Genomic DNA, 23985 nt, shown 5'->3' on the forward strand with positions numbered 1-23985 from the left:
TAAACTTGCATGCTTCACACCTGTTGTAGGCCTCTGGAAAGGGAAGCTGTGACATTTTGAGCTAGTGACTCGAAAGTCACCAGCTTTCAAGTTTAAATTTCCCGATATGTATGTGTGTACTCTAAAAGCTTTTGGATGGCATTGCAAGACCCCTTTAGAAATGTCATGTATGCTATACAGTTATCTACCTGTGACCTTTCAATAGCTGCCTTTCAGAGCTCATTTTTTAAGTCCTTTGCAGGCTTCCCAGGGATATCTGTTAGATCACTGATCTAGTATCATAAAACCTCTTGCTGAAACATCTCTTACCTGTTCTCCAGTGCTTGATTAAATCATTAGTAAATAATCAGGGCTGTGTTTTTCTTTAAACATCCTTCCCTGTCTTTTCCCTATAGTCTGAAATGGTGCATAAGGAGAGCATCTGAATGTTTTCTCGTAATGCTAGCGTGAGGTAGGGCATGCAGACATAGGCTGAAGAACCATGAATAGCAAGGTGTTTCTTCACTGAGTGCCTTCTCAGCAGCCTGTCTGACTTACTGCACTTTATGCAGGCTTACAGACATGTCACTGGACAGGCGCACTGTGAGATCTTACCTGCTTCCCAGTTGCTCTCACAGTTTGCACGGTGATACAAGCCCTTGCCTGAAAGTACAATCCCGCCATGACAAACGTCTAGGAGGAAAATGGACTTGGGGACTGTTTCAGTAAAATTGTGAGTAAAACTAGGCAAGATCAAACTCTGTCCACAGAACAACAGGAACCTTCCATTCTTCGATGTTAATAAAAATCCAAACAACAAAATCCACCAAAACAAAAGAACAAACAATAACCTTCAAATTTTTCCAGAGTTATGGTCTGTTCAGTAAGTAGTGTCACCTTCTTGCATGTGGTACCTCTCATCTGTGTTTTAACATCTGGATGAAGTCTTAATTCCTGTGCAGGTTTTGTCTGAACTCTTCTCAGTGTATCGGGTCTGGCTGAGCCGCACAGCAGCCCTCACAGCGCTGTGCCTTGTGTTGGCAGCTGGAAAGGTGGTGGTAACACACCAGCGTTTTGGCTGCTGCTGAGCGGCGCTCACACAGCACCAAGGCTGCCCCTCCAACATTTCACACCCCCTTCACCAGCAGGCTGGGGGTGGGCAAGATCCTGGGAGGGGATACAGCCAGGGCGGCTGACTCAGAGTGACCAATGGGATATTCCATACCACATGACGTCTGCTCAGATATAAAAGCTAAGAGAAGGGAGAAGGAATTGGGGGGAAATTCGTTATTTACAACTTATGTCTTCTGGGGCAGCAGCTGTGCATGCTGAAGCCCCACTTCCTGGAAGCGGCCAAACATCACCAGCCGATGGGAAGAAGAGAATAACGTCTTTTGTTTTCCTTTGCTTCTGCACGTGTGACCTTTGCTATCGCTGCGTTAAACTGCCTTTGTCTTGACCCACAAGGGTTTTTTTCCCATCTTATTCCACAGACACACATACAGACACCACCACCCTCCATGCACACACTTTGGGCTCTGCTGAGGAGGGGAGTGGGCACCTGCCATCCAGGCAAGGTCAATCAACCACACTCAGGAAGATTGCCTATAGTGGGCATAGAAGACTTGAACGACTGAAATTGCATTTCTAGGTGAAAAGGCTGGATTCTTATCTTCTGTGTTGTGGAAGGGCTGGACGAGGTTACAGGAAAGCCTTCTGCCCTGTACAGCCCTCACATTATTACTCCTTATTGCTTTATCATGTAGGCAGCCACAGCATTGCGATAAGAAGTACAAGGGTGATCCAAAGAGACTTCTAGGCCTTGGAACAGCTGGTTAAGGGATCAGGAGTACAAGTAGATTTTTTTTCTCTGTCCTTCCAGTTGCAGGGAATTATGTTGGAACAAACAGGAAGACCCAGCTGATCAGTATCTGGCTCCATGATGGATCTCACTGGCAGAATTGTAGGTTTTTTGATCACACACAGATTGGTCTACATGACACCAGGCCTGCTGGAGACAGATGGGGTACACCTGTCTCAAAGCGGGGGAAGGGTTCTTTGCACAAGAGTTAGAGAGCTCGTTGGAAGAGCTTTGAGTTGGATTTGAAGGTGGAAAGGGCTAAAAGCAGGCTCATTAGTGGTAAGCCATGGGACACACGCCGGTGTTTGAGGAACAGGGTGCTATCAGGGTCCTTCAGTCTGCTCCATCATGTGCCAAGTACTCTGGGACACATTTGAAATGTCTCCATGCTAATGCACTCTGTGCCTTAGCCACCTCTGTGAGGGTAAGGGATGGAGAGCCATGTGGCAGCAAAGACACAAGGGTGGTTGTTGTGTTAGAAACCGTGGAAGCACCTGAGAACAGTGACATAGGAGTTAGGGTTTCTCCCCGTAGGAAGGTGGGCAGGGTCAGTAGCCTGACTGAAGTGCATCTACACCAATGCATGCAGCATGGGCAGCAAATGGGGAGTTGGGAGCGGTTGTACAGGTGGAAAACTGATGTAATTGCAATCACAGAAATGTGGTGGGATGACTTACATAACTGGAGTTGCAGTGGATGGTTGTAAGTTCTTCAGAAATTACAGACAAGGGGGGGGAAGGGCAGTGGGGTAGCCCTGTATGTTAGGGAGTGTTCTGACTGTGAAGTGTGGCAATGGTGATGAAAGTTTGAAGTGTTTATGGGTGAGAATCAAGGGCAGGCAACGCAGTATCACTACATGGGTGTTGTGAGGTTATACAAGGGAAAAAATCAGAAAGGCAAAAGCCCAACTAGAACTTAATTTGACTACTTCTGTAAAAGACAATAAAAAATGTTTCTATAAAGATACTCACAACAAAAGGAGGGCTAAGGAGCATCTCCATCCTTTATTGAATGGGGGGGAAACTGTGACAAAGGGTGAGGAAAAGGCTGAGTTACTTAATGCCTTCTTTGCCTCAGTCTTCAACAGTAAGACCAATTGTTCTCAGGGTACCCAGGGACGGCGAGCAGAATGAAGACCCCCATAATCCAAGTGGAAACAGTTAACAACAGACGCAGACACACAAAAGTCTGTGGGGCCAGGTGGGATCCACCTAGGGGTACTGAGGGATCTTGTCAGGTGCTCACCAAGCCACTGTCAGTAATTTATCAGCAGTCCTGGCTACCCAGGGAGGTCCCAGAAGGGGGAGGTAGGCCAATGTGACACCCATCTACAAGAAGGGCAAGAAGGAGGATCTTGGAAACTACAGGCCTGTCGATCTGACCTCAGAGCTAGGGGAGCTTGTGGGGCAGATCTTGAGTGCTGTCACGTGGCACGTGCAGGACAACCAGGTGATCAGGCCCAGTCAGTGTGTGTTAATGAAAGGCAGATCCTGCTTGATGAACCTGATCTCCTGCTACAACAAGATGACTTGCTTAGTGGATGAGGTAAAGCTTGAGGGTGTTGTTTACCTGGACTTTAGTAAAGCCTTTAACAGCTTTTCCCGCAGCATTCTGGAGAAACTGGCTGCTCATGGCTCGGGTGAGTGGACTGTGTGCAGGGTAAAAAAACTGGCTGGATGGCCAGGCCCAAAGAATTCTGAATGAAGTTAAGTGCAGTTGGTGGCTGGTCACAAGTGGTGTTCCCCAGGGCTCAGTATTTGAGCCATTTTGTTTAATATCTTAATCGATGATCTGGATGAGGGGACTGAATGCACCCTCAGTAGGCCGGGCAGGAGTGTTGATCTGCCTAGGTCACACCAGCCCCACGCAGCGCTACAGGCTGGGGCAGAGCGGCTGGAAAGGGCCTGGTGGGAAAGGGCCTGGGGGTGCTGGGTGACGGCCGGCTGGGCAGGAGCCAGCAGTGTGCCCAGGGGGCCCAGGCGGCCAGCAGCACCCTGGCCTGTATCAGAAACAGTGTGGCCAGCAGGACAGGGGAAGTGATTGTCCCCCTGTACTGCGCACTGGTGACACCACACCTCAAATCCTGTGTTTGGTTTTGGGCCCCTCAGTACATGGAGATGTGGGAGCGTGTGGTCATCAAGCATTGAAACAGGCTGCCCCAGGAATTGTTTGAGTCACCACCCCTGGAGGTGTTTAAAAGATGTGTAGATGTGACGCTTAGGGACATGGTTTAGGGGTGGACTTGCCATCACTGGGTTAACAGTTGGATTTGATGATCTTCAGGGTCTTTTCCAACCTAAATAATTCTATGGTTCCATGAAATGCATAGTAAAATAGCAAAATGAAGTCAGAGCTACATCTTCGTAATTGCATTAGGTCACTAGTGAAGACTAGTATGAGCACTTGGAGTTTAAAGTGTTGCTTTTAAAGCACTTTTCAAATACTTTCGAAAGTGTGTGGCACACAAGCCTGGCACTTTCTACAAATACATGAAGGTCTTCCAGAAACTTCACTTATCAGCTCAGTAACACCATACTTGAAAGGCTTTTCATCTGCAGTAGGATTAAAGTAATCTTTGTGATTCGTATAGTCAGTGAGGATCATGTTACTGGCATCAGTAGGAGTGGGGCAGTTAAATCTAAAATGAAATATTTCAAGTGTAGATTGAATGTGTGGGGTGTTTTCTGTTTCTGGTACTCTTAGTATAGCTGATGTTTGTTTATTATATTCAGATAAGTCTCTTATTTTCATCTTTTAGGGTTCCTCACTGCAGTAGCTTAAGAATTCTGTATGTGCCCAGAGAACCAGACTCGGATACTTATACTTTCAAAAAAAACTTTCTGCATTTGAAGATTATGGCATTTGGACTTTTCTGTCCTAGGTTTCGGAAGGACCGGTAGTCTCTAGTCAGTAAACAGTGATGCATGATCCGCGTTGTGGGGGCGTTCTTACAAATCAGCCAGAGTGTAGAAAGTACTATAGATACATGTACATGTATAACCTGTTAAATTTGTTTGAAATAATCTTTTTCATATTTAATGTTTTCTATTACCTTGATCATTTAAACAGCAAAAGTTTTGCAGTGAAATTTGTATAGTCTCCGTTTACAACAAGCTCTTGAGTATCCTTCATTCACTTAATAGTCTTTCAGCCCTCGTTCGGCGTGCAGTGTTATTGGCAATCTTGCCTTAGGGTGGAGGCTTTTCTTTTCCCTCCCTGTCTCTGAAATTGTGTGCTTTTCATTGTGGCAGAGGAGGGAGATTTGGAAAGGATAATTTGGTGGCTGCTGCCTGATAAATTTTGCCAAGTACCCTGCTTGACTGTTTTATCAAGTAGCCAGTTCTGTTTCTCATTAAAACCATTAACTCTTTTTGACTCCAGACTTGTTCAGGTGCTGAGCAGACTTAGAACTTTACGTCTGTTAAAATGTAAATCATTCTTTCATTGCAGAGCAACACAAATGGGCTCGAGGAAGTAGGAATAACCTTCTTTGTCTGAGCAGGCTGTGATACAAGTTGGTTTCATCAAAAGTGTGTTACGTAGAGTGTAAGACCTGATTTGCCGAATGAGGCTCAGGATTGTATGCAGAAATACCGATCACTTGACAGATCTCAGGTTTCTCTTCTCTGGGTTGTTGAGCTTACTTCACTAGGCATTGAGTTGTGAGGAGGTCTTTACAGCAACAAGAGCACTTGTGTGTTTTCTGGATTTTGGGCACAGGCATTCAAGCTTACCTGTGGTGCACAGACATCAGTTTGCCAAATGGCCTGACTACAGGTGGCCCCAAGATAGCTGTATAACTGATTAATGCAAAGAAAAAACATTGGAAAAATTCAGTCAGACAGCACCAGTGGGAACATACAAAGTCAAAATAACAAGTATTGTCCGTGTGAGACGGAAAGACTGTGTGTCAACCAAGTGAGACAAACCAAACGTTGAAAACTAATGTAATCCTGTTTATGGTGTGTCTGAATACTCCAAAGGAGAAATTGTAGCAGTGGGAGGAAGGAGATGGGAAGATTTGTCTTACATAACTGGTATGGAGAGATGAAGCTAATGAGGTTTCATTCGGATTGTCTGTACTTGGCTGTTTCTTTAATCTCTAGCTCTTAATGTAAGCAGAAGGGCAGGAAACAAAAAGTGGTGTGCAGAAGTGTGCTGGTTAACTGAAATTAAGATGTGGGGTTGCTACAGAGTAGATTTTAAGGAAAAAGTGTAGATTGAATGTTTTGATATGTTTTGGAGTACTCTGAATCTTGTTACAGATTGCTTAACTCATCGACTGGAAGTAATCTTGGTATGATCAGTCAGTGATTAGCATAATGATTAAAATAACTGGTGCAGAATACCCTTGGCCTTTTCAAGAAGTCACTCCCCTCTGGAACTGTAAAGGAAGTAGCATATCTGTTTCTAATATTTATATGTGATTCTTCATTATACTTTTTATTTTAGGAAAAGCCACCAGACACTCCAGACTTGGTCTGCCAAGTAGCCTAATAATTCCCTTCAAGTCCAAGTAGCCTAATTATTCCCTTCAAGTAAGACTGGAGGACCTCCTCTTTCTGTTGTGGCTTATTCAAATAAGTGTTAAGGTTTAAAAGGCCAGCTGTAATCTTCAAAGAATGAGTAATTGCTTTATGCTCCTGGTTTCTGTGTTGGAAGTCACTCTTCAAAGGCATGTCTTTGAGTACCTTTCAGTCTTGCCTTGTTTCTCCAGGGGCACATTTTCTAGTGAAGGCAGACTAAGTGCCACATCTCCCAGATCCTAGGACTAATGGATCCAGAAGTGCTAAGCAGTTATTTGACTAGTTGTTCTTCTTGGTCATGCAGTTCTCATCTCACTGCCTGTTGTGTCGATGGTTGATAAAGCACTAAATACATCAGTCCTTTTAAAGTAGTCTCACACAGCTAATACTGGTAACGGACCCATCAAGTGTACAGTACCATGACAAGGGTCATACAGTTACTGTAAAAGGAGTGATGAGAATATTGTGAGTAGGGAAAGCTGGGTTCTTTTGTACCTTTCTGGGATTTTGCAGTCTCATTCTGGTTTTGCCATAGTGGCTAGCATTGTAGGAACTATTTGGCACTTCTCTGTGACTCCAGGATGCATTCCAAAGTGTTAAGAAACCACCAAGCAGGAGGGAATTGTGATGCTTAATTAAATATAAAGCCTTTTCCTTTCCTGACCGTGTGGCTGTTGCCACATGCCAATATGCTTCCAGGCCAACTGAAGAACAAATTTAACAATTGCCATCTGGTAAAATCCTGCTTTAAGCATGTGTACAGACTGTTTTCCTTCAGGGACAGCTCTCAGCCTCTGACATGGTAGGCAGTCCCAGATATGTTCAGCTGTAAAATGGAAATGGGGTTGAAATGATGATTATTTTTTTTCCCACTAACTTTGCCTTTTTTTTTCTCACACCCCCACCCCCGCAGATAACTATTATCTTTAAATCATACCAAGACTGTACAGATCAGAAAGTATATCAAGCAGTGACTGATGACTTGCCTGCAGCTTTTGTTGATGGTACAACAAGTGGAGGTGCTGGGAACATCAAGAGCTTGCAAATTGTGGAGAAAGTCAGTGGCAAATACGTCGAAATGCATGCCAGGTACATTGGGACCACGGTGTATATACGCCAGCTTGGGCACTACTTAACGCTGGCCATTCGCATGCCTCAAGAGTTGGTCATGGCCTATGAGGAGACCCAGGATCTGCAGCTGTGTGTAAATGGTTGCCCTTCAAGTGAACGTATTGATGATAGTGGCCACTTGCCATTGCCTGTGATGGGGCAGTTGCTCCCTCAGGGTGATGCTGCTCATATCCAGTCAGTGTACACGCTGGAAACTGCCACCACCAAATGCCATGAGAAGATACTGGTGAAGGACATCTACTTTTACTCGTGTGTATTTGACTTACTCACCACTGGTGACACTAACTTCACAGCTGCTGCTCACAGTGCCTTGCAGGATGTGGAGGCACTGCACCCCAGAAAAGAGCACTGGCATATCTTTCCCAGCAGTGGAGGTGGTGATGTGGGCAAGAGTAGCAAATACTTTGTTAGTCTTGGACTTTGCTCGATCTTTGTTGCGTTTTTGTAGGGATTTTTTGTCTATAACAAAGTTTTGAAATATATATTGTCATAATATATTGAGTAAAGATGGGTATATGTGTATATACCATGTATATGAAGGGATCTTTTCTCTTGAGACACCCACCAGATTGTACATGTTGTGTTAACTGTTTTCATGTGTGTTTGATGTAGTATTCTTTGTATCTATTTGTTTTGCAGCTGGTGAAATGTTTATAATGTCCCTGCATTGGGACTTGAGAGAAAGCACTTTATTTTTTATATATTAAATATTTATGTCTGAGTAATTATGTATTATACATACAAACGTGTACATACAATACTCAGTGTTCCCTCTAAGTACTACTTGGTTTAACACATTTTTTAACTGGATTAGCTTGTGGGGATTAACTTGTGGGGATTTTCTGTCATTCTTTTCCTCTAGAGACAGCACATCTCTTGTCCTATAATGACATTGGTGATTTGCTGAGTTCACTAGTTAAAATCATTAAAAATGGAATTGTATTCTAAATGGCCAGTCCCTTCTTTGGAGGGAGAGTGAAGTGCTTCGCCGTAACTCGGATGACCGTCTTGGATATCATGAATTACAGAACGTTCTTTGTAATTCTGACATTTCCTAGTTTCATGGCACGAGTTTCAAAAGGAGAAAAGGGAATGCATTGGAGTTAGACTTACATAGCTTTATGGGACCAGTGGGGAAGATAGTTTTGAAAGATACTAATGGTCTAGTTGCGTAAGCATGTAACATAAATATTGCAGCTCCATCTGACCTCGAGGGTTGTCGTTCTCCAAGACGGACTGAAGAAATCACAAGCCTGAATTCTGTCCCTTGCTTAGGTGCTAATTCTAGCATACGTTCAGAAGGAGGAGGGGAGTGAGCCGCAGGCTCTGACTACTTTTAGTGAGGAGATAAGAATGATTTGGTGGCCTGAAAGTTGGTTTTGCTTAGTGCCTTGACTCACTGCAAGAAGTGGAAACTTTAATACATGCTGCAATAAACCCAGCTCCAAGATGGGATTATTTTACTCTCGAAACGGTTCATCTGAGACTGGATGGATGTTTTAGAAGTGCTGTCTGAAGAAGACTCAAATAGCACTTGCATTTGTTAAGCAAACTTGAGCTACTGTTTGCCTTGATGGAGGGAGATGGAGTTTATTCATGGAATGAAGCTAGTTTTTATGGAGACACTTTTGGCTAGATGAGGGACTGTTGACTAGTAAGAACGGTAGTAGTCTTCTCAAAGTAACTAATTAATTCCCAGTATGGATGTGTAACTGCATACAGCTGTTATTCTGGGAATACTTAAGACAAAAGTAGTCTGAGCTGAGTTAAGGCTGAAGGTAAAACTTTATTTTAGACTAGGCTATTGACAGCTTGTTCTGTCTGTGCTGTCTGAGGGTGCCGTTCCAGGTGAGTTAGGCTTGTGGATTTATGATATGTGATAATGTGGCTCCTGTGGTTTCACCTGATGGTGACAGGCTTCCTCCTGTTTTGTGTGGCTTAACTTCCTCATCAGCGCTCTCAGTTTCTCAAGTTCTTATGGCTGAAAGCTGAGGGATGAACCTAGTGTGGCTTGCAGTGGTGCACATACTTATTGGGCAGGCACCATATCCTAGTTAATTTTCTCTGTCCCTAGATCCTGTATGTAAATAACGGTATATAGATGTATACCAGCATTGAGTTGTGAGCTTCATGGTATATTTCAGAAATGTAGTAATTCCCATAAAGGTTTTCCATTTTCTTGTTCCTGCTGTGGGATTTCTTGATAAAATGTTATTTGCACAGGTTCATTCTTGATGTCTGTCATTGCCAAGATTTAGTTAATGCCAAATGGGGATATTTTGAAGCTAGGGAGTGGTCTCTGGAGAGAACTTAAGTTTAGAGGGAATACTTTTTTTGACAGGCCCTCCAAATGGCTGTCTTTTAGAAGGCTACAGATTATTTTTTTTCATGCTTGGAAACCCCACAATGTGTCAGTCTTTGCAAAACCTTTTTTATGTGGTTCATGAATGTATCAATAACTATATGTTTGTGTAAAAGAGTGGCTGTGCAGTGTGTAAATACTTTATTATGATAGAAGAATAAAGTTGCCTGCCCTGCTGAGGAACATCTGTAATGCGGTGTTGGTGACCCCTGGTGGGGTGCAGAGAAATTGGGATGTGGGCCACGTACTGGGCAGGCAATCTATTAATAAAGCACCAGTTTGTCTCCTAGCCATCACTTGCTGGACAGGAATGTGCTGAGTACAATCGTTATACTTCCTTACAGATGCTTGTTTCCCCTCTGCTAAATAAGCTGTGTAGTGAAATTTATGACCAGCAGCTGCAAACCAGGGCAGTTTATTGAAGAGGCAGTGTGTGGGAAGCCAGCAACAGGAACCATCCCCCCAGGGATCCCACTTGCACAGCTTCTTTGCAGTGTTTGCAGAGATATTTAGAAGACCTTGAACACAATGATCCGATATGGCTGTATCCATCTTGAGAGGCATTATGAAAATCTTCTAAAGTTACTGGAGAACTTTCAGATCAGAAGAGCCCTGGAAGAGAAAATTACTTGCTGTAAAACTGAAGAAGAGATCGAGGCAATGAAAGAATAAATGATAGACAAGTGTCCGTAAGATTGCAGAACTTTGTATAACAAGATGATCTGCTAAGTCATGGGAGCTGTAATATTTCAGCTGCAGGGCTAATCACACATTATGAAAGTAAATTGAAAGTGCCAAACCTGAAAAAAAGTCGTCAGATATATGCCAAGAAAGATAGACCTAATAAACACAACTTTGACGGTTGTTTTGCTAAGCTTATGTTACAGCTAGAATTTGAGGTGTGTAGGGAGCGATCTTATGTGGTAGATAACATCGTTGTGGAAATGGCTGTAGAAAGCAAAGGGAGCTTTAATATGTGTATATTTAGTGTATGCAGAAGGTGGCCATTGCATTTGTAAGAGCTTACTTTCAAAGGTGGTGACTTACAGAAGACAATATAACATGATCATCAGTACTTTAATGCAACAACTAAAGCTGTTGCTGATGCTGTCTGTTGGCCTTTGTCTTAAAAAAGTTGGCTGATGCCTTCAATATTAGTGGCTTATTCAAAAGATTATTCCAAGTATCTGCTAGAGCATTTCTAACCAGAGTATTTCCTAATCCTATGCTGACAGAGCTCTTAACAGCGGCTGAGGATAGTTCTCTGTAGTTGTGAAGTCTGACAGTTTCCCTAGGAACCAGGTCACAGAACTGAGCAGATCATCCAGGTGCTTAATCCTTCAATTTTTATGTGTATATGGCTCCTAAAAAAGGGTATTAAAAAAAGAAATAGTATTCCCAACTGACTGTCCAACAAAAAATTACTTTTTCTCTCTTTCTGGAGAACCTGGCTGGAAGAATAATGTGCACAGAGCACCTGTTAAGTGGAACACAACCTGAGAGAACGCAGGGTCTGAGAACAACCTGGCTTTTCTTCCTATAGTCATGGTAGGGCCCTTCAGAGATGCATTTCCCTTCAAATTGCTGCTGTGCTGCCAGAAAATGGATCGCCAACTATTTACGTTCTTTTACCTTAGCATTATGGATACTATGCATTTGTTTTATGGGTTTTGAGGGTGTGCGAGTGGCAATTTACTTGCATATACCCCAAAGTGAAGCAAGCAATGTTGCAAGCTTTGCACTACCTAATGAGGGTGTCATTAGTGGACATGTTTTGAAAAAAGCCCAAGTGGCTTGTGGCCTTCTTCTGGCAGACTCAGCACAGTTTCAAATCTTGCATTCATTTAATTCATACAAGCACAGCTGTAGTGTTTTACACTGAAATTTTCATGCTTTGGGTTATTTTAATTCCAATTTATGTCTTGACTGATATAAACTGTATTCCTTTCTGTCTTGCCTATTCCAGATAGGAAAGACTGCTATCTATACAATGCCTAGACATGACTAGTAATGGTTCCCTTTTTTAAATAAAGTATTCTTTGTTGTTGTTTACAAGATAAGCATTCTCTGTGTTGTGCTGCTAGTTCTCTCCATCTATATTCAAAACAAACAAGGATTGTGAGGGTCAAAGTTAATTAGATTTTGTCATTCTTACTAATGAGCTTGTTTTGGAGAGCAACATTGCCACAGATCAGGTATGCAGGTAAATTTATTGTGATGCTGATGTACAAAAATTGCATCTGATCTGATTCAGAATTCCTTTAATCTGACTATGTAAAATTATACTTCATTGAAATTAAAAGCTGCTGATAGTAAATCAGCTGTGAACAGTAAGATCGATGACAGATTTTGCATACATGCAGGAGTGTGCACCAGAACTGATAACTAGATATAAAAATGACTTCATGTGTTGTATGTGGATTGCCATTAACTTTTATTTATATGAATTGTTTTCAAGATTACTGCACTTTTAAAGCTTAATTTGCGCTTTTTTCTACATCATAATAGGAGAGTAATGATCCATTATATATGTGAATTATGTATGTGTCATTGTGTGATAGTATGTGCTGAAGGCTGGGTCTGCAAAATATGTCTAGGTGGTATGTGAAGTGTTTAAATCCAACATTGAGATACACAGTAAAGCCTCAGCTTGAGCCCAGACATTTCTTTACGATCTCTACTTCTCTCGTCTTAGTCCAGTAAAGTCCCTCAAGGAATTTTTGTTGCCAAGCAGAGAAAGCAAATGCAGTCTTGAGGGTTGTATTTGCACCCTGGTCAGATTCACATGTTGTTAATCTGCCTGATTTACTTGCAGGACTTTTTTTGGCAGGTATCAGACCTGCTCACTCATGTTTGGTAGATAAGAGTTGTTTATAGAGTAGCGGTGTGGTAAGCATTCTGCTGGCATTCTTCCTCTGACTTGATCTTTCACATCTTAAGGGAGTGCCGGTGCCTTAACAGCCAGGAGCTATTACCAAATAAATGCCTTTCTGTGTTGTTATAAAGTGATAGCTTTATCCAAACAGGGTCTTAGATGTCTTGAAAGAGACTGGAGGCATACTTTACACTTTAGAGTTATTTCACCTAAGTTCAGTAGACTAAACATGTAGTTAGTGGAGTAAATGGAAATATTGTAGGTTGGGTTGAATAATCCTCTGGATTTGCCTACTGATACCCTTCAGCAGCGGGGGAAACCCAAGCAGCTAATTTAATAATAGCTAACATCTGATTTAATAATAGCTAAAGTCAGGTGGAATTAGTCCAGCCCTGATGGGTACATTTTAAATTCCAGACTAGGTTCCTATTCAGGGACTACTTGTGTTTGCCAGAGGTGAGCCAGCATTTCCTGCACAGCACCACATCCATCTTCGATGCCTGACTGATGGACATATGTTGGCTTCTGACAGCCTGACACCTGACCTTGGCCTGGCCTGTATACTGAAACTTCCAGTATTTCATTTCTCTTGAAGAAGGCAACAAGGCCATCCCATCCTTTCTGTACTGGCCCCTTCTCCCCTCCCTGTGCAGCTCGGGGTGGGGGGAAAGAACCAGCAGATGGAACAAAAAAGAAGAGATCGAGTGGGATCATAGTGGGTAAGGCTTCTTATCTTAATTTTGGCCTTTAATTCCTAGACTGTTTACATTTTCCAGTTTATGACACAAAGTATGTAACGTAAGTCTGCACAGGGGCAAGGCCTGTGTTTTCTAACTGGTGCATTTTATCTTTTAGACTGTCCTTTGGTGTGTCACTTGCTGCCATTGTTATGCAAGTGTTTTATAGAAAGCAGAACAGTTTCAACAGCTGAGACTGCCAAAACCCTCAAATATCTTGCAGCCAAGTTACTAATGTATTTGACTAGAAACTAAAAGAGATTTGTCCTTTGTGGAGTCCCCACTCTAAAATTACGTAAAGGAGATGTTTAAACAAAGGTTTCCTGCCTTCTCAGATGACCATAACAATGATTATCCTACTGGGTTTATCAGCTTTTATCTGGTAGTAATAAATAGAAATGCAAGCTGCCTCCTTAGCTGGGTGCTTTGGTGGAGGAAAGCACTGCCTCTGAGCTGGGGTTGTCAAGTCCTATGAGAATTTTACCCCAGTATTTCATCCTGGGTAGCTAAAAGCTACAAACCCCTGCTGTGGATCCTGACAGTCTTACTTGCTGCAAGACACCTCGCTCTCAAAAATTCTAAACAGATAGCAGTGCAACCCAAATGTCTGCATGCTGTGCTTAGCACTGCAATGCCTGAACAGCGCGTCCAGTGTATGGCTGAGGTGGTTTTGGAAGCTAGCTCACCCCTGAAATAATGGCAGGTCTCTGTAACATCTGCCATCCAAATAGCTCAGTAGCTATAGCTGATGAAATCCTGTAACTTCACCCCTTTTTATAAGAAAAAAGGGCCTGATCCAGCACTGTCCTTTCTCAGCTTTTTCATACCAGTCTGCGGAAGATGACAGACCTGCCTTCAAAGACTGCATTATGGTTGAAACTCATCACTCCTGCTTTCTATAGGTGGCATAGCATCTCATGTCAGAGAAGTAACTTTTTCTCTAACTTTGTCTCTCTGCAGAGAGAGCCCAACAGCAGCAAACCCTCATGGTAGCTAGGACAAATTAAAACGTAATGTACATTGCTGTCTGTGGTGCCATCTCTAATCCTTTTGTCTTCACATTGATGCAGTCAGTGCCAGTGGTTTGGCATGACCTTCCGCCTTCTAGTCCTTGCTGCTTCAGCTGCTGCCAGTCATCTCTCCCCAGCTTGCTTAAAACACGATGAACTAATTCTCTGTAAAGTAAATAGGTTGATACTAAGCTGTGAGAGAGAGGTGATACCAGAACAGACGTCTTGAAAAAACAAAGTTTGGATTTTTTTCTTTTAGCAATTTAGCAATTACCCTGTAAACTCCTGTTAAAAGTGTGGCTTGCACAAGTAGTGTTTGTGATTTTTTTGGAATGCCACCATTTCAGAAGAATATTTTTTAATGTGTATATAAAAAAATCAGAAGTCTTACCCCTTCTTGCAAATGAGATGGCCTTTACGTGTGCTAAATAGATCAATAAATAGTCCCATTGGGAAATCAGATTTAGATATTCCTCTATAATAAGAAAAATCAGTGAGAAATAATTTCAGATGCACGTATGTCTATGTCAGTCAGACTCTTCTGCCCTCTCCCTGCAACTAGTTAAGTCTCCTCAGTCACAAAATACCGAGTCCTCCAGTGATGACCCTCTGTGTTTCAGTCCTTGAAAGTTTTCTGCAAGTAGGTGTGCATGACAGAAATGCTAAGAGTTTCCTTTTGTCAGCAGAGCTTCAGGTAACCCTTGCAAGACTATGAATTACTTTTTGGCTTTCTCTAAATGCATGCATTTTTATTGTTGACCAGTTCAGAAAGCCTGGTAGTCCTGATGTGACTGTTTCAATGACTGAAATAGAGGACCCTTACAAATGGAAATGCTTTCTACTTCTGGGTTTAGACTTTGGTAAAAAGTCTAACTTCACAACTGTGAAAAATGAGCCAAACAATAGAAATTTGTTCAAAAAAAAGTGTTAGGATATTTCCTCTACATTGGGAGAAGGAGTGTACAGTGAAATCTCTAGTTCTGCACATTTCAGAGGATTTTGCTTTGGCTTAGTTCTACACTGGCTCGAACAGACCAAACAGCTGTCAGCAGCTGGAGTGCATCACATGATCTTCTGGAACCATTTTTCCCATTTAGTTTCACCGGGAAAGGTCCATTTCATCCAGTTAGAGATGTGAGCGAAAGCAGGGTAGGCGGGAGGGGGAAACAAGGAGGTTCACTTCAAAAGTAAAAATCTTACCAGATCTTTCAGTATTAAAAAAGGATCACATGCCTGGTAGTGTTAGCAATTATAGTGCAAATCCTTAAAGTCAACATGCTACGTAAAAAACAACACCCAAAACCTGCAACCCTGTGATCTAAAAGCAGTTCATTTATAAGTGATTGAGTCTAATGACAAGAAGTAAAAAGCTTCCCAAGTTCATCTTTGCTCAGAGGGTATTTTTACTGGATATTTGAACTGCCGGTCGTTAAATGGCAGTATATTGGCCTCTGGTGGACTACTTGCCTTAAAATAGAGCTGCTAACTGCAGTTTAATTGTGGACAATAAAGGTTATCTGACAATCATTAATGAAACTTCCCCAGGTGACAATTTAAGTGGTGTCTTGTTTGGTTTTGCCACTAATTTCCCCTCAGTGGGGTTCTTAGAGATTAGGCGTGGGTATGGATCAGTATGTATAGAGTCTACTTGACTTCTGTTCTCAGGATATAATTTTCTAATGTGCCAGTGTGATTTTCTTTGGTGGTTTAGACCTTCTAAGACAATTAGGCATTCCTCCATCTTATTGAAGGTCATACCCAGTGCCAATCCTTTTCACTTCTGTTCCTTAACTATAGAATAATCTTTCTGTCTATCCTACACATAAAGGGGGAGTACAACTCTTCCGTTCTTCATTTATTTCACCCTTACACATAACTTCGAATATAGGGATTAGAGCACTGTGTATCAGGCTTGACGGGAGCACTGTGTCCCTGAATCTCAGGGAAGCTCTTTCCCCTGCCTCCCTGTACTCTTCAAAGCTTTGTTTCAAGCTCATAGATGTCACTATTAACTGCATTTTTCTATAAAGGATCAAAACACTTCTCAAATTCTTTACACTGAATGCCTTATGTTGGCAAGGAAGCAGCGGAGCTGAAGTTACCGTTTCATCTCTAGGTTTTCAGCAATGCCTTCCACACTGACACCCACAAATCTAATTCAAACAAGCAAATATGTAGCTCAAAAGGAAAATTTTGTATTTCATTGTGAGGTTTAAATAGAGTTTTGTGTTCTCACACTTCTAGGAGAAATCAGAGAGGTTTTCTGCCTAGACTGAAGAAGTTCATAACATAGCCTTCTACTCCTAATAATACCTGTCCCATTTCTGGGCTTATGTCAAGGCAACTCTTGCCAAAGCCACAAGGGAAAAACCTTGCAGTCTGGCAATCTGGGGGCAAATTAAAATGCCTATGACCCTGAACTGTGAAGGAAGACAAGTATAGGAATGTATCCTCTTGGATGAGCACTGAGCTGCTCAGACCTTTGAAGCCAGGGTGTAGCGTGGGTGTGTGATCAGAAGCAGAAATTTAGAAAGGCAGTAAAATTTAATATAGAAATTTGAGGACGTTCAGCTACTGCCAGATTATACAACAGCTGCGTGCAGGCTCTGAGGACTGCAGGTGTTTGAATCTAGGTGTCTGAAGTCTCCAGTGATTAAAGGCTGTAATCCCTGTAAATTAACAAACTCCTATTTGCTGATGAGCCTACATTTTGAACATCCACAGATCCATGGGACCTGATGAGACGCATTCTAATATCCTGAAGGATCTGGCAGACGTAGTCACTAAGCCACTTGTCAGTTGTATTTGAAAAGTCATGACAGGCAGGTGAAGTCCCTGGTGACTACCTGCTACAAGCATGTAGAGAGGCACCCGGTCACAATGATTTTCCAGAAAGGGTGTGAGAGCTTTTGCCATCACGCAGCCCTCTGTGCACATCCTTAGCTGTGCGCCTACACTTGGGTTGGGCGCCCTTCCACCCTGCTTTGCTGGCTGCAAGGTCCCTGCCATCCACATCACTCTGTGCCCTTTGCTTGTCAGTCCAAGCCACAGCTTCCTCTCCTGATCATGGCTCATCATCTCCCTCCCTTGCTGTTCCTAGTTTAAAGCTTTTCTTACCAGGTTAGCCACGCTTGGCAAACCTCAGAAGAGGTTTTGTCACACTGAGTCAGGTGGGAGCAGTTAGCTGTCCTTGATCCTCAAAATGTCCCGGTAGCCATAAAGCTGGAACCCCATAATTGATACCAGCTGCAAAAGTGGTTGTTATCCACTCCTCCTCAAGCTCCTTCTTTCACTGGCAAGTGACACCACCGGGCTCTGGTGCCCTTGGCCCTTGCCTCTGGAGCCACAGTCATCCTTGCAGTGCTTTGGGTGTCCCCTGCCCGCATGGTGCTCGTGCAGGAGCAGCAGAGGGGAACAGGCTGAGAGCCAGAGAAGCCTTGGCAGCCTCCCCACAATGTTCTGGATCCACACCCCCAGCAAGCAGCAAACCTTAGGTGCTGACCTAGCTCAGGTCAGCAGTGGGGACCTCTGCCCCACAGCAAGCAGTTCTGCGCTGCTGTCACTTGCCACTTCCCTGGCTGCCTGCGCTCAGGTGCAGCCAGCTGGGTGCTCCACCAGGTGCAGCTCCCGGCCCCCCACCTGCTACCAGGGCAATGAATCTCTTCTGTAGGTGCAGACCTGCAGGTGGGGCAGAATGTCCTCTTGGGACTGCAAGGCACCAGTTCCCAGGCTTTGCCCTCCTGGGAGTCTTCATTTCCCATGCCTGTAAGCACAGATTGCCTGCTTCCTCGAGTACAGCAGGAGCTCCAGCTTTTGAAGCCACAGCATCCCAGAAAAGCTGACATATCCCTTATTGCTATCAGGAGACTTGATTAAGTGAGGTCAGGCACAGGTTAATAAGGCTGAGAAGCACTGCCCTAGACTTTAATTAAGGTCAGTGGATTGATGGAAAATCTCTCCTTTGCTCTTTGCTTTGCTCTTTTTCATGAACTCTAAGGGTTGCACAGTGATATCCAAATCTATGATGGAAGTTTCACTTCCTTTGTCCAACAACTGAGACATTGATTTTAAAGGTCTTCTCTTAGATTTGATGATGCTTTGCACCTCTGTTCTCATCCCTCTTTCTGATGCTGTAAGTGTTCCTGGAAATACTCGTTTCAAACAACAAAGTACATAAAAAATAGCCATGATGACCTCTTTATGTTTGTACTGTAGTGGCCATTTTAGAATCTGATTGTTCTTTCACTGGGAATATAAAACAAGGCTCACTTCACAGTCTAGAAAGCTCTGAAACTAATTGTACCGACCATCTAGTTCTCAATTTTCAGTTTTGGAATTCATTACAAGAACATTGCTCCATTTTGGAGCTCAAAGTGCAGCTAACATACATATTTTTGCATGTGAATTAGGTTTGAGAGAAATACACAGATCATAGGAGGCATGAAAATCTCACCTGTCAAATTGAACTACTCAGCTGAAAATAAATACAAAGAAACTTATGGTTAATTATGAAATATTTAACATCTAATTAACAACCAAATATTCCCAATGCTTCAGGAAAAGAAATCATACATATTAAAAGTGTTCAGGGTACTGTATTCTTTGAAATTACTGACCATTGCTAGTAAGTTTAGGGAATCAGTATTTACTGTTGACATATGACTACTCACATGAACATTTGAAGTAGATTTCTTTTAACCATTTAGGTATTACGCTTTCACAGGCATGCAGTCTTAAAGCAGAGGCCGTGCTCCGACTTCACGCAGGGAAGCATTTCAGTAGCTCACTTAGTCCAACATAGCTGGATGTGCAGCTCTCTCTGGTGGCTCAAACTGCTCCTCTGAGTATCTGGCAAGAGAAAGAACATTCCCTACCCCACCCCCCACCTTCTACTCAAGATGAAAAATAGAACCCTAATTATAAAAAGTTATCTCTGTCGTATGAGAAGATTGAATAGCAGAGCAGAGGAGAAAACAAAGTATATCCTGTTACAAAGAGTGCATAGTTTAAAGTGAATTTACAAAACAAAATGAACCTGAACTTAGTAAATAAACATCTTGCACTTCAAGTAGTTCTTTCTGATTAGCAAATAGTGCAATACTTTCTGCTAACTCATAAAAATTATGCAGATTTTCACTTTCTAAAATCATGTTAAAAGATAAAACCAAGAGTAGTTAGTATCTAAATAATGGTCATAGAAATAATAAAGCACTTGAGATATTTGAAACATACAAGCTTGCATTTGCAGTAGCTGCCACAGGGCTCTTTCTTGGTGACATACACAAGGGAAGATACAATTGTGAACAAGTGAGGATAATCCATCAGAACCTGTCTTTTCAGGCATGTTCCACTTAATCAACTGCATTCAGCAAGTACAGTAAATTGTTCTAATTATTTTTACTGAAGTGACAGAACAAACCAGTGATTTTTAATATAATACAGAATATTTGGTGCAAATGGAGAGTACCTTACTATCCATTAAAATTCTTAAAGCTAATAGCTAATAATGCCTAAACCGGTTGGTACTGTGGCAAATCTCTCCCAATTTGTACCTCTGTGTGGGAGAACTGGAGTAACCATGAAATAATTGGAACTAGCATGAAAAGGGCAGACATACTCACATTTGCTAGGAAGCACCAACTGGACAAGACTTACCCGTGGTGGGGTTTGCTCAAAAGTTTTTCAGTTTTTCTTTGCTCTTTCCCTGCTTTCCTTAGAGGAAAGGAAAACTGTGTCTACATTAGCAAGTCATGCAGTGCAGTAGGAGTGGGTTTGCAGAGCAAAAAATGAGTTGAAGATGCAACACCCACACCCCACACCATCGGGGAGGAGGGGGTTGCATCAGTCAAGCTGCGTTTTGCCCTTGTGATCTTGGTGCTTGGAGGGCGTCTTCCCCTTTGGCTTCACCGGAAAGTAACCAGCCCTGTGCAGAGGGAGAGTGCAAATCAAAGTGCAGAGAGTGGAAGGGATCGGGAAATGCACTTAAAGAATCCAGCCCTTACTCAATCTAAAATCCCATTGTAGATGCATGGGGTGTTTGCCAAGTATTTCACATTTTCAGGAAGCTTCTGTACACCCGCAAGGATAACATCAGGCACCTTGCTCTAAAGAGTCTGAGAACAGTGAGGAACTCAAACTTTTTAAGTCAATATTATAAAAGTTGTGAGTTACTGAAAGTAATAAGCCATAAATGACAACAGATATTATGGGACAAGAGGATCTGAAAACAACCAACCAACAAAAAAACCCAAATAACAACAACAAAAAAGAATACCAAGGCAGTTTTTCCTTACCAGGTTCCTCAAAAGAATATTTCCACTAATAATACAGAATTTCCTTTTACATATGACTAAATGGATACCTTGTTATCCAAAAGCTCAGACTCCATAGAAGCTGAAGCTTCTAAGTCTAGGTGATCAAATGGTTACTAAATAAATGATTATAATTACTGTCTTGTGGGTGCTATAGCTACTTATTCTCTCCCAAAGGAATTATGATTCTTAAAGATGTTGCAGTTGAAGAATCAAAGTTACAGAAGAGTGGATCAGTTCCTGTAGCACCCACCAGTCTGCTATTTGGGTGGCAAGGAGAGGGTGGTGGCAGACGGTATTTTGTGTTTTCTTTAAATGGCTATGACCACGTAAACTCTATTAAGTTCCCTTTTTCTGCCACGCTCCCAAGAAGCATGAATGGAGGTGCAGACCATGAGTGCTGTTGGCTGCCACGGGGCCCATGTGCGTTCTCCTCCACAGCTGCGTGCTAGCGTTCCCGTGACTGTGGAGCAACTTCTCTCACAGCTGGCTGAAATCCAGATTTTCTTCACTGCCTCTGTGGAACAGTTATTTCAGGCCCAGTCTTCCAAATTTGGTATCTGCCTTGCAGCTAGGTTCAGTGTTTGGCAAATATCAAAAGATTTGATGCCTTACAGATTTACTTTGCTGTCACACTCCTAAAAGAGATGGAAGATATAGTGGAGTAGTCATCCACAGTGTCTGGTGAGACAGCTCCCTTCAGAAAACGCTTTCCACAGATGATGCCAACTACATAGTCATTGTGTAGTTTTGGCATCAGGGAGTAGCAGGGTATTTATACACGGGACATCAACAAGGCAAATAACGAGATGCCTGATGTTTAGTTTTAAGATTACATTTAACCACTTGCCATGCCTACAACAGATGGGAAGAGAGAACCAAGGGCAGGTTGCAGCTCTTCCCCGTTTGCTCCCTCGCAGAGGTACAGGCAGATCTCTGAGTCTCACTCGTGACCCCGATGGGCACTTCTGTTCAGAGAAATTCCAGAAGAATCAGTTTTGTCAGAACAGCTCTGATATACTGCAACTCTGAAGCTGAACTTGAAAATTTTCATTCAACTTAACACTCAAGTTTTGAAGTGTAAAAAAAGAGAGGAAAAATCACAGATGAGTTCCTAGCACGAGAAGCAGAACCACATCTGTATCCAGTTCATTTCCAACTTTTGTGAAGTGATGCATAAACTGGAACTGGTCTCTGTCAATATGCCTGCTCTCAGCTTCCTCATTTTATTTCTCACATATGTATTTTGAGTGTATTTTTAGTGAAGAGCCAACAAAAAGTCTTGGTTTAGTAATCAAAATTCCCACATGCTATTTTTCAGACAAGCGAATGAGCTTGACTCACCTCCCAGTTTGCCCCAGCAGGCACACCTGGCACTGGCCATGCTCCCTGCCTTTTGCAATCGGAGATCCTTCCTGGAGGGCTCAGGAACAAGCTAGGAGAAAAAATTCCTAGGCCAAGGGAGAGAGACCTGAGTTAGTCCTGATGGCCGATAGAGGATACTAAGGGATAAAAAAACACTGAATAAACGGTAGTATTTGGAAGCACCAGGTGAGGATAAAATAAAATACACTGAAATATTTTGGTGTTCAAAAGTCATTACTAATAACTGCCTTGTGTCTCATGTCCCCCTTGATATGCTGGACTAACACCAGTTCATCTTATAAAACATACATTTTAAAGCATTTGCAGTACTAAACTGAGTGCATCAATGCACCTGAGGAGAAATGTTTAGTTTCTTATTCTGTGATCATACACTGTATAATGATAAAAGAAAAGAAATACTGAATTTTCTTCATGTATTCTCTGCAGTAGATAAAGTGGGCTTCCTAGAAAAAGTAGTCTAGGGCTTTGTCATTAAAATTAGATCATAAGAATTACGAAGGAGGGAGGTGAATTAAGAGTCTGCAAGCAAACTTTGTTCTGGAATCTCTTAAGAGATTTGTTTTGCATCTATGCAAAAGTCAAATCACTCTTACAATTTTGGAAAAAATTCAAAATACTGTCATTTAAAAATATTCTTGCCTCAGTTTTGAATGTTTACAGTGTATTTATTGAAAAGATCTATTTTGTAAAGAAAAGGTAGGCTTCAGTCCATCTCTTCATTCTGTATGTTATTACACTACAAACCCATATATTAAGCCTTTAGGATATGAATGGAAAAAGAACTTGACTCACAGTTAATATAAGCAAATTTCAAATTAATAATGTCTTTTTTGTAATTATGGGAACATTGATTGTGGTTGTAATAATAAAGTCTGTTTTTTCTGAGTTTTATACTTAAATAACATTGTGTTCTCCCTATTAAGAATAATTTTCCACCACATTACAAGAGTGATCCTTAAGTACAGATGGAATATTCAAGAATTTAAAAGCAAATTGGATGATTTACAAGTAAATTGATGCTGTAAGTTTTGTTTTTTTAATTTTCAGTACTGTAAAAAAACCCTAAAATTTTCAGTACTGTAACTTGAAATAATAATACAAACTTTTTAAACTTCACAGATTCTCCCATTGTGTCTCCATGACATAACTACTAGGGTTGGGTTTTGTCCTGCTTGCAGGCATGGTTACGGAGTTTCTCTAGGATTTTAAAACTGCAGAAGAGCAGTCACCTGTGATTGTCTGACACTGTGTCCTTCAGCTTGGCAAATGTAACTTGTTTCAGGATACATACATACTTGCAGACTGTAATAATTGAGCATACTGTGCCTTTCAGGTAATTTCATACTGATTTATTTTAGCACTCTGGCCGTATTGTTGTCTGAGAGTAAATATTATTCATCTTATAATGAATTCACTGAATTAAAACAGACTGGGGAAGGCTGCACTATCAAGGATAACATACCAGATAGAGTTTACACTTCAAAAACTTCACCAGGACACGCTGCAATATGGGGGACCTACAGGGTGGTCTGTTGTGTTAGCTCATGGACATGTACTTGAAACTTCTCTCTCTGGTCACTAGCTAGAGACTGTCCCAGTACAACACATTTGAAGGGAAGAACACAGTTTCAAAGCACCAGACTTGAGAATGCAGTGCTTCATGTGCATTTTCTTTTTCATTAAAGCTTATGGAGGATCTGCTCCCTGCGTGTTTCTTCCAGCATTATAATTGAGGAATATCTGGATCCTAACTCTTCAGATGTATTTATTTGGAATTTGACGTGACTTGGTGAACCCTTAAGATCTT

The 23985-nt window shown here is 42.0% G+C and overlaps 2 protein-coding genes across 3 annotated transcripts in view; one reads left to right on the forward strand and one right to left on the reverse strand.

Moving 5' to 3' along the window:
• The window catches only part of RGMB (repulsive guidance molecule BMP co-receptor b), a 115799-nt gene extending 91920 nt beyond the window's left edge, over window positions 1–23879 (forward strand). Inside the window, exons 3-4 of one of the 2 annotated variants that reach the window (XR_013924936.1) lie at window positions 7280–23199; window positions 23298–23879. Coding sequence is in view for 1 of the 2 variants with exons in the window: in XM_080372451.1 (XP_080228577.1) it covers window positions 7280–7945 (666 nt within the window). In the remaining variant the exon portion in view is untranslated. Of the gene's footprint in view, window positions 1–7279 lie in introns of both variants that reach the window. The other variant, XM_080372451.1, reaches the window with a different exon arrangement.
• Window positions 20383–23985, reverse strand: part of CHD1 (chromodomain helicase DNA binding protein 1) — a 63070-nt gene continuing 59467 nt past the window's right edge. The window contains exons 39-40 of the transcript XR_013924933.1: window positions 22137–22243; window positions 20383–20404 (exon numbers count right to left, since the gene is read on the reverse strand). The gene's annotated coding sequence lies outside the window, so the exon portion shown is untranslated. The remainder of the gene's footprint in view (window positions 20405–22136; window positions 22244–23985) is intronic.

The sequence above is a fragment of the Falco punctatus genome (genome assembly GCF_963210335.1).
Source record: "Falco punctatus genome assembly, chromosome: Z".
NCBI classification, from domain to species: Eukaryota; Metazoa; Chordata; class Aves; order Falconiformes; family Falconidae; genus Falco; species Falco punctatus.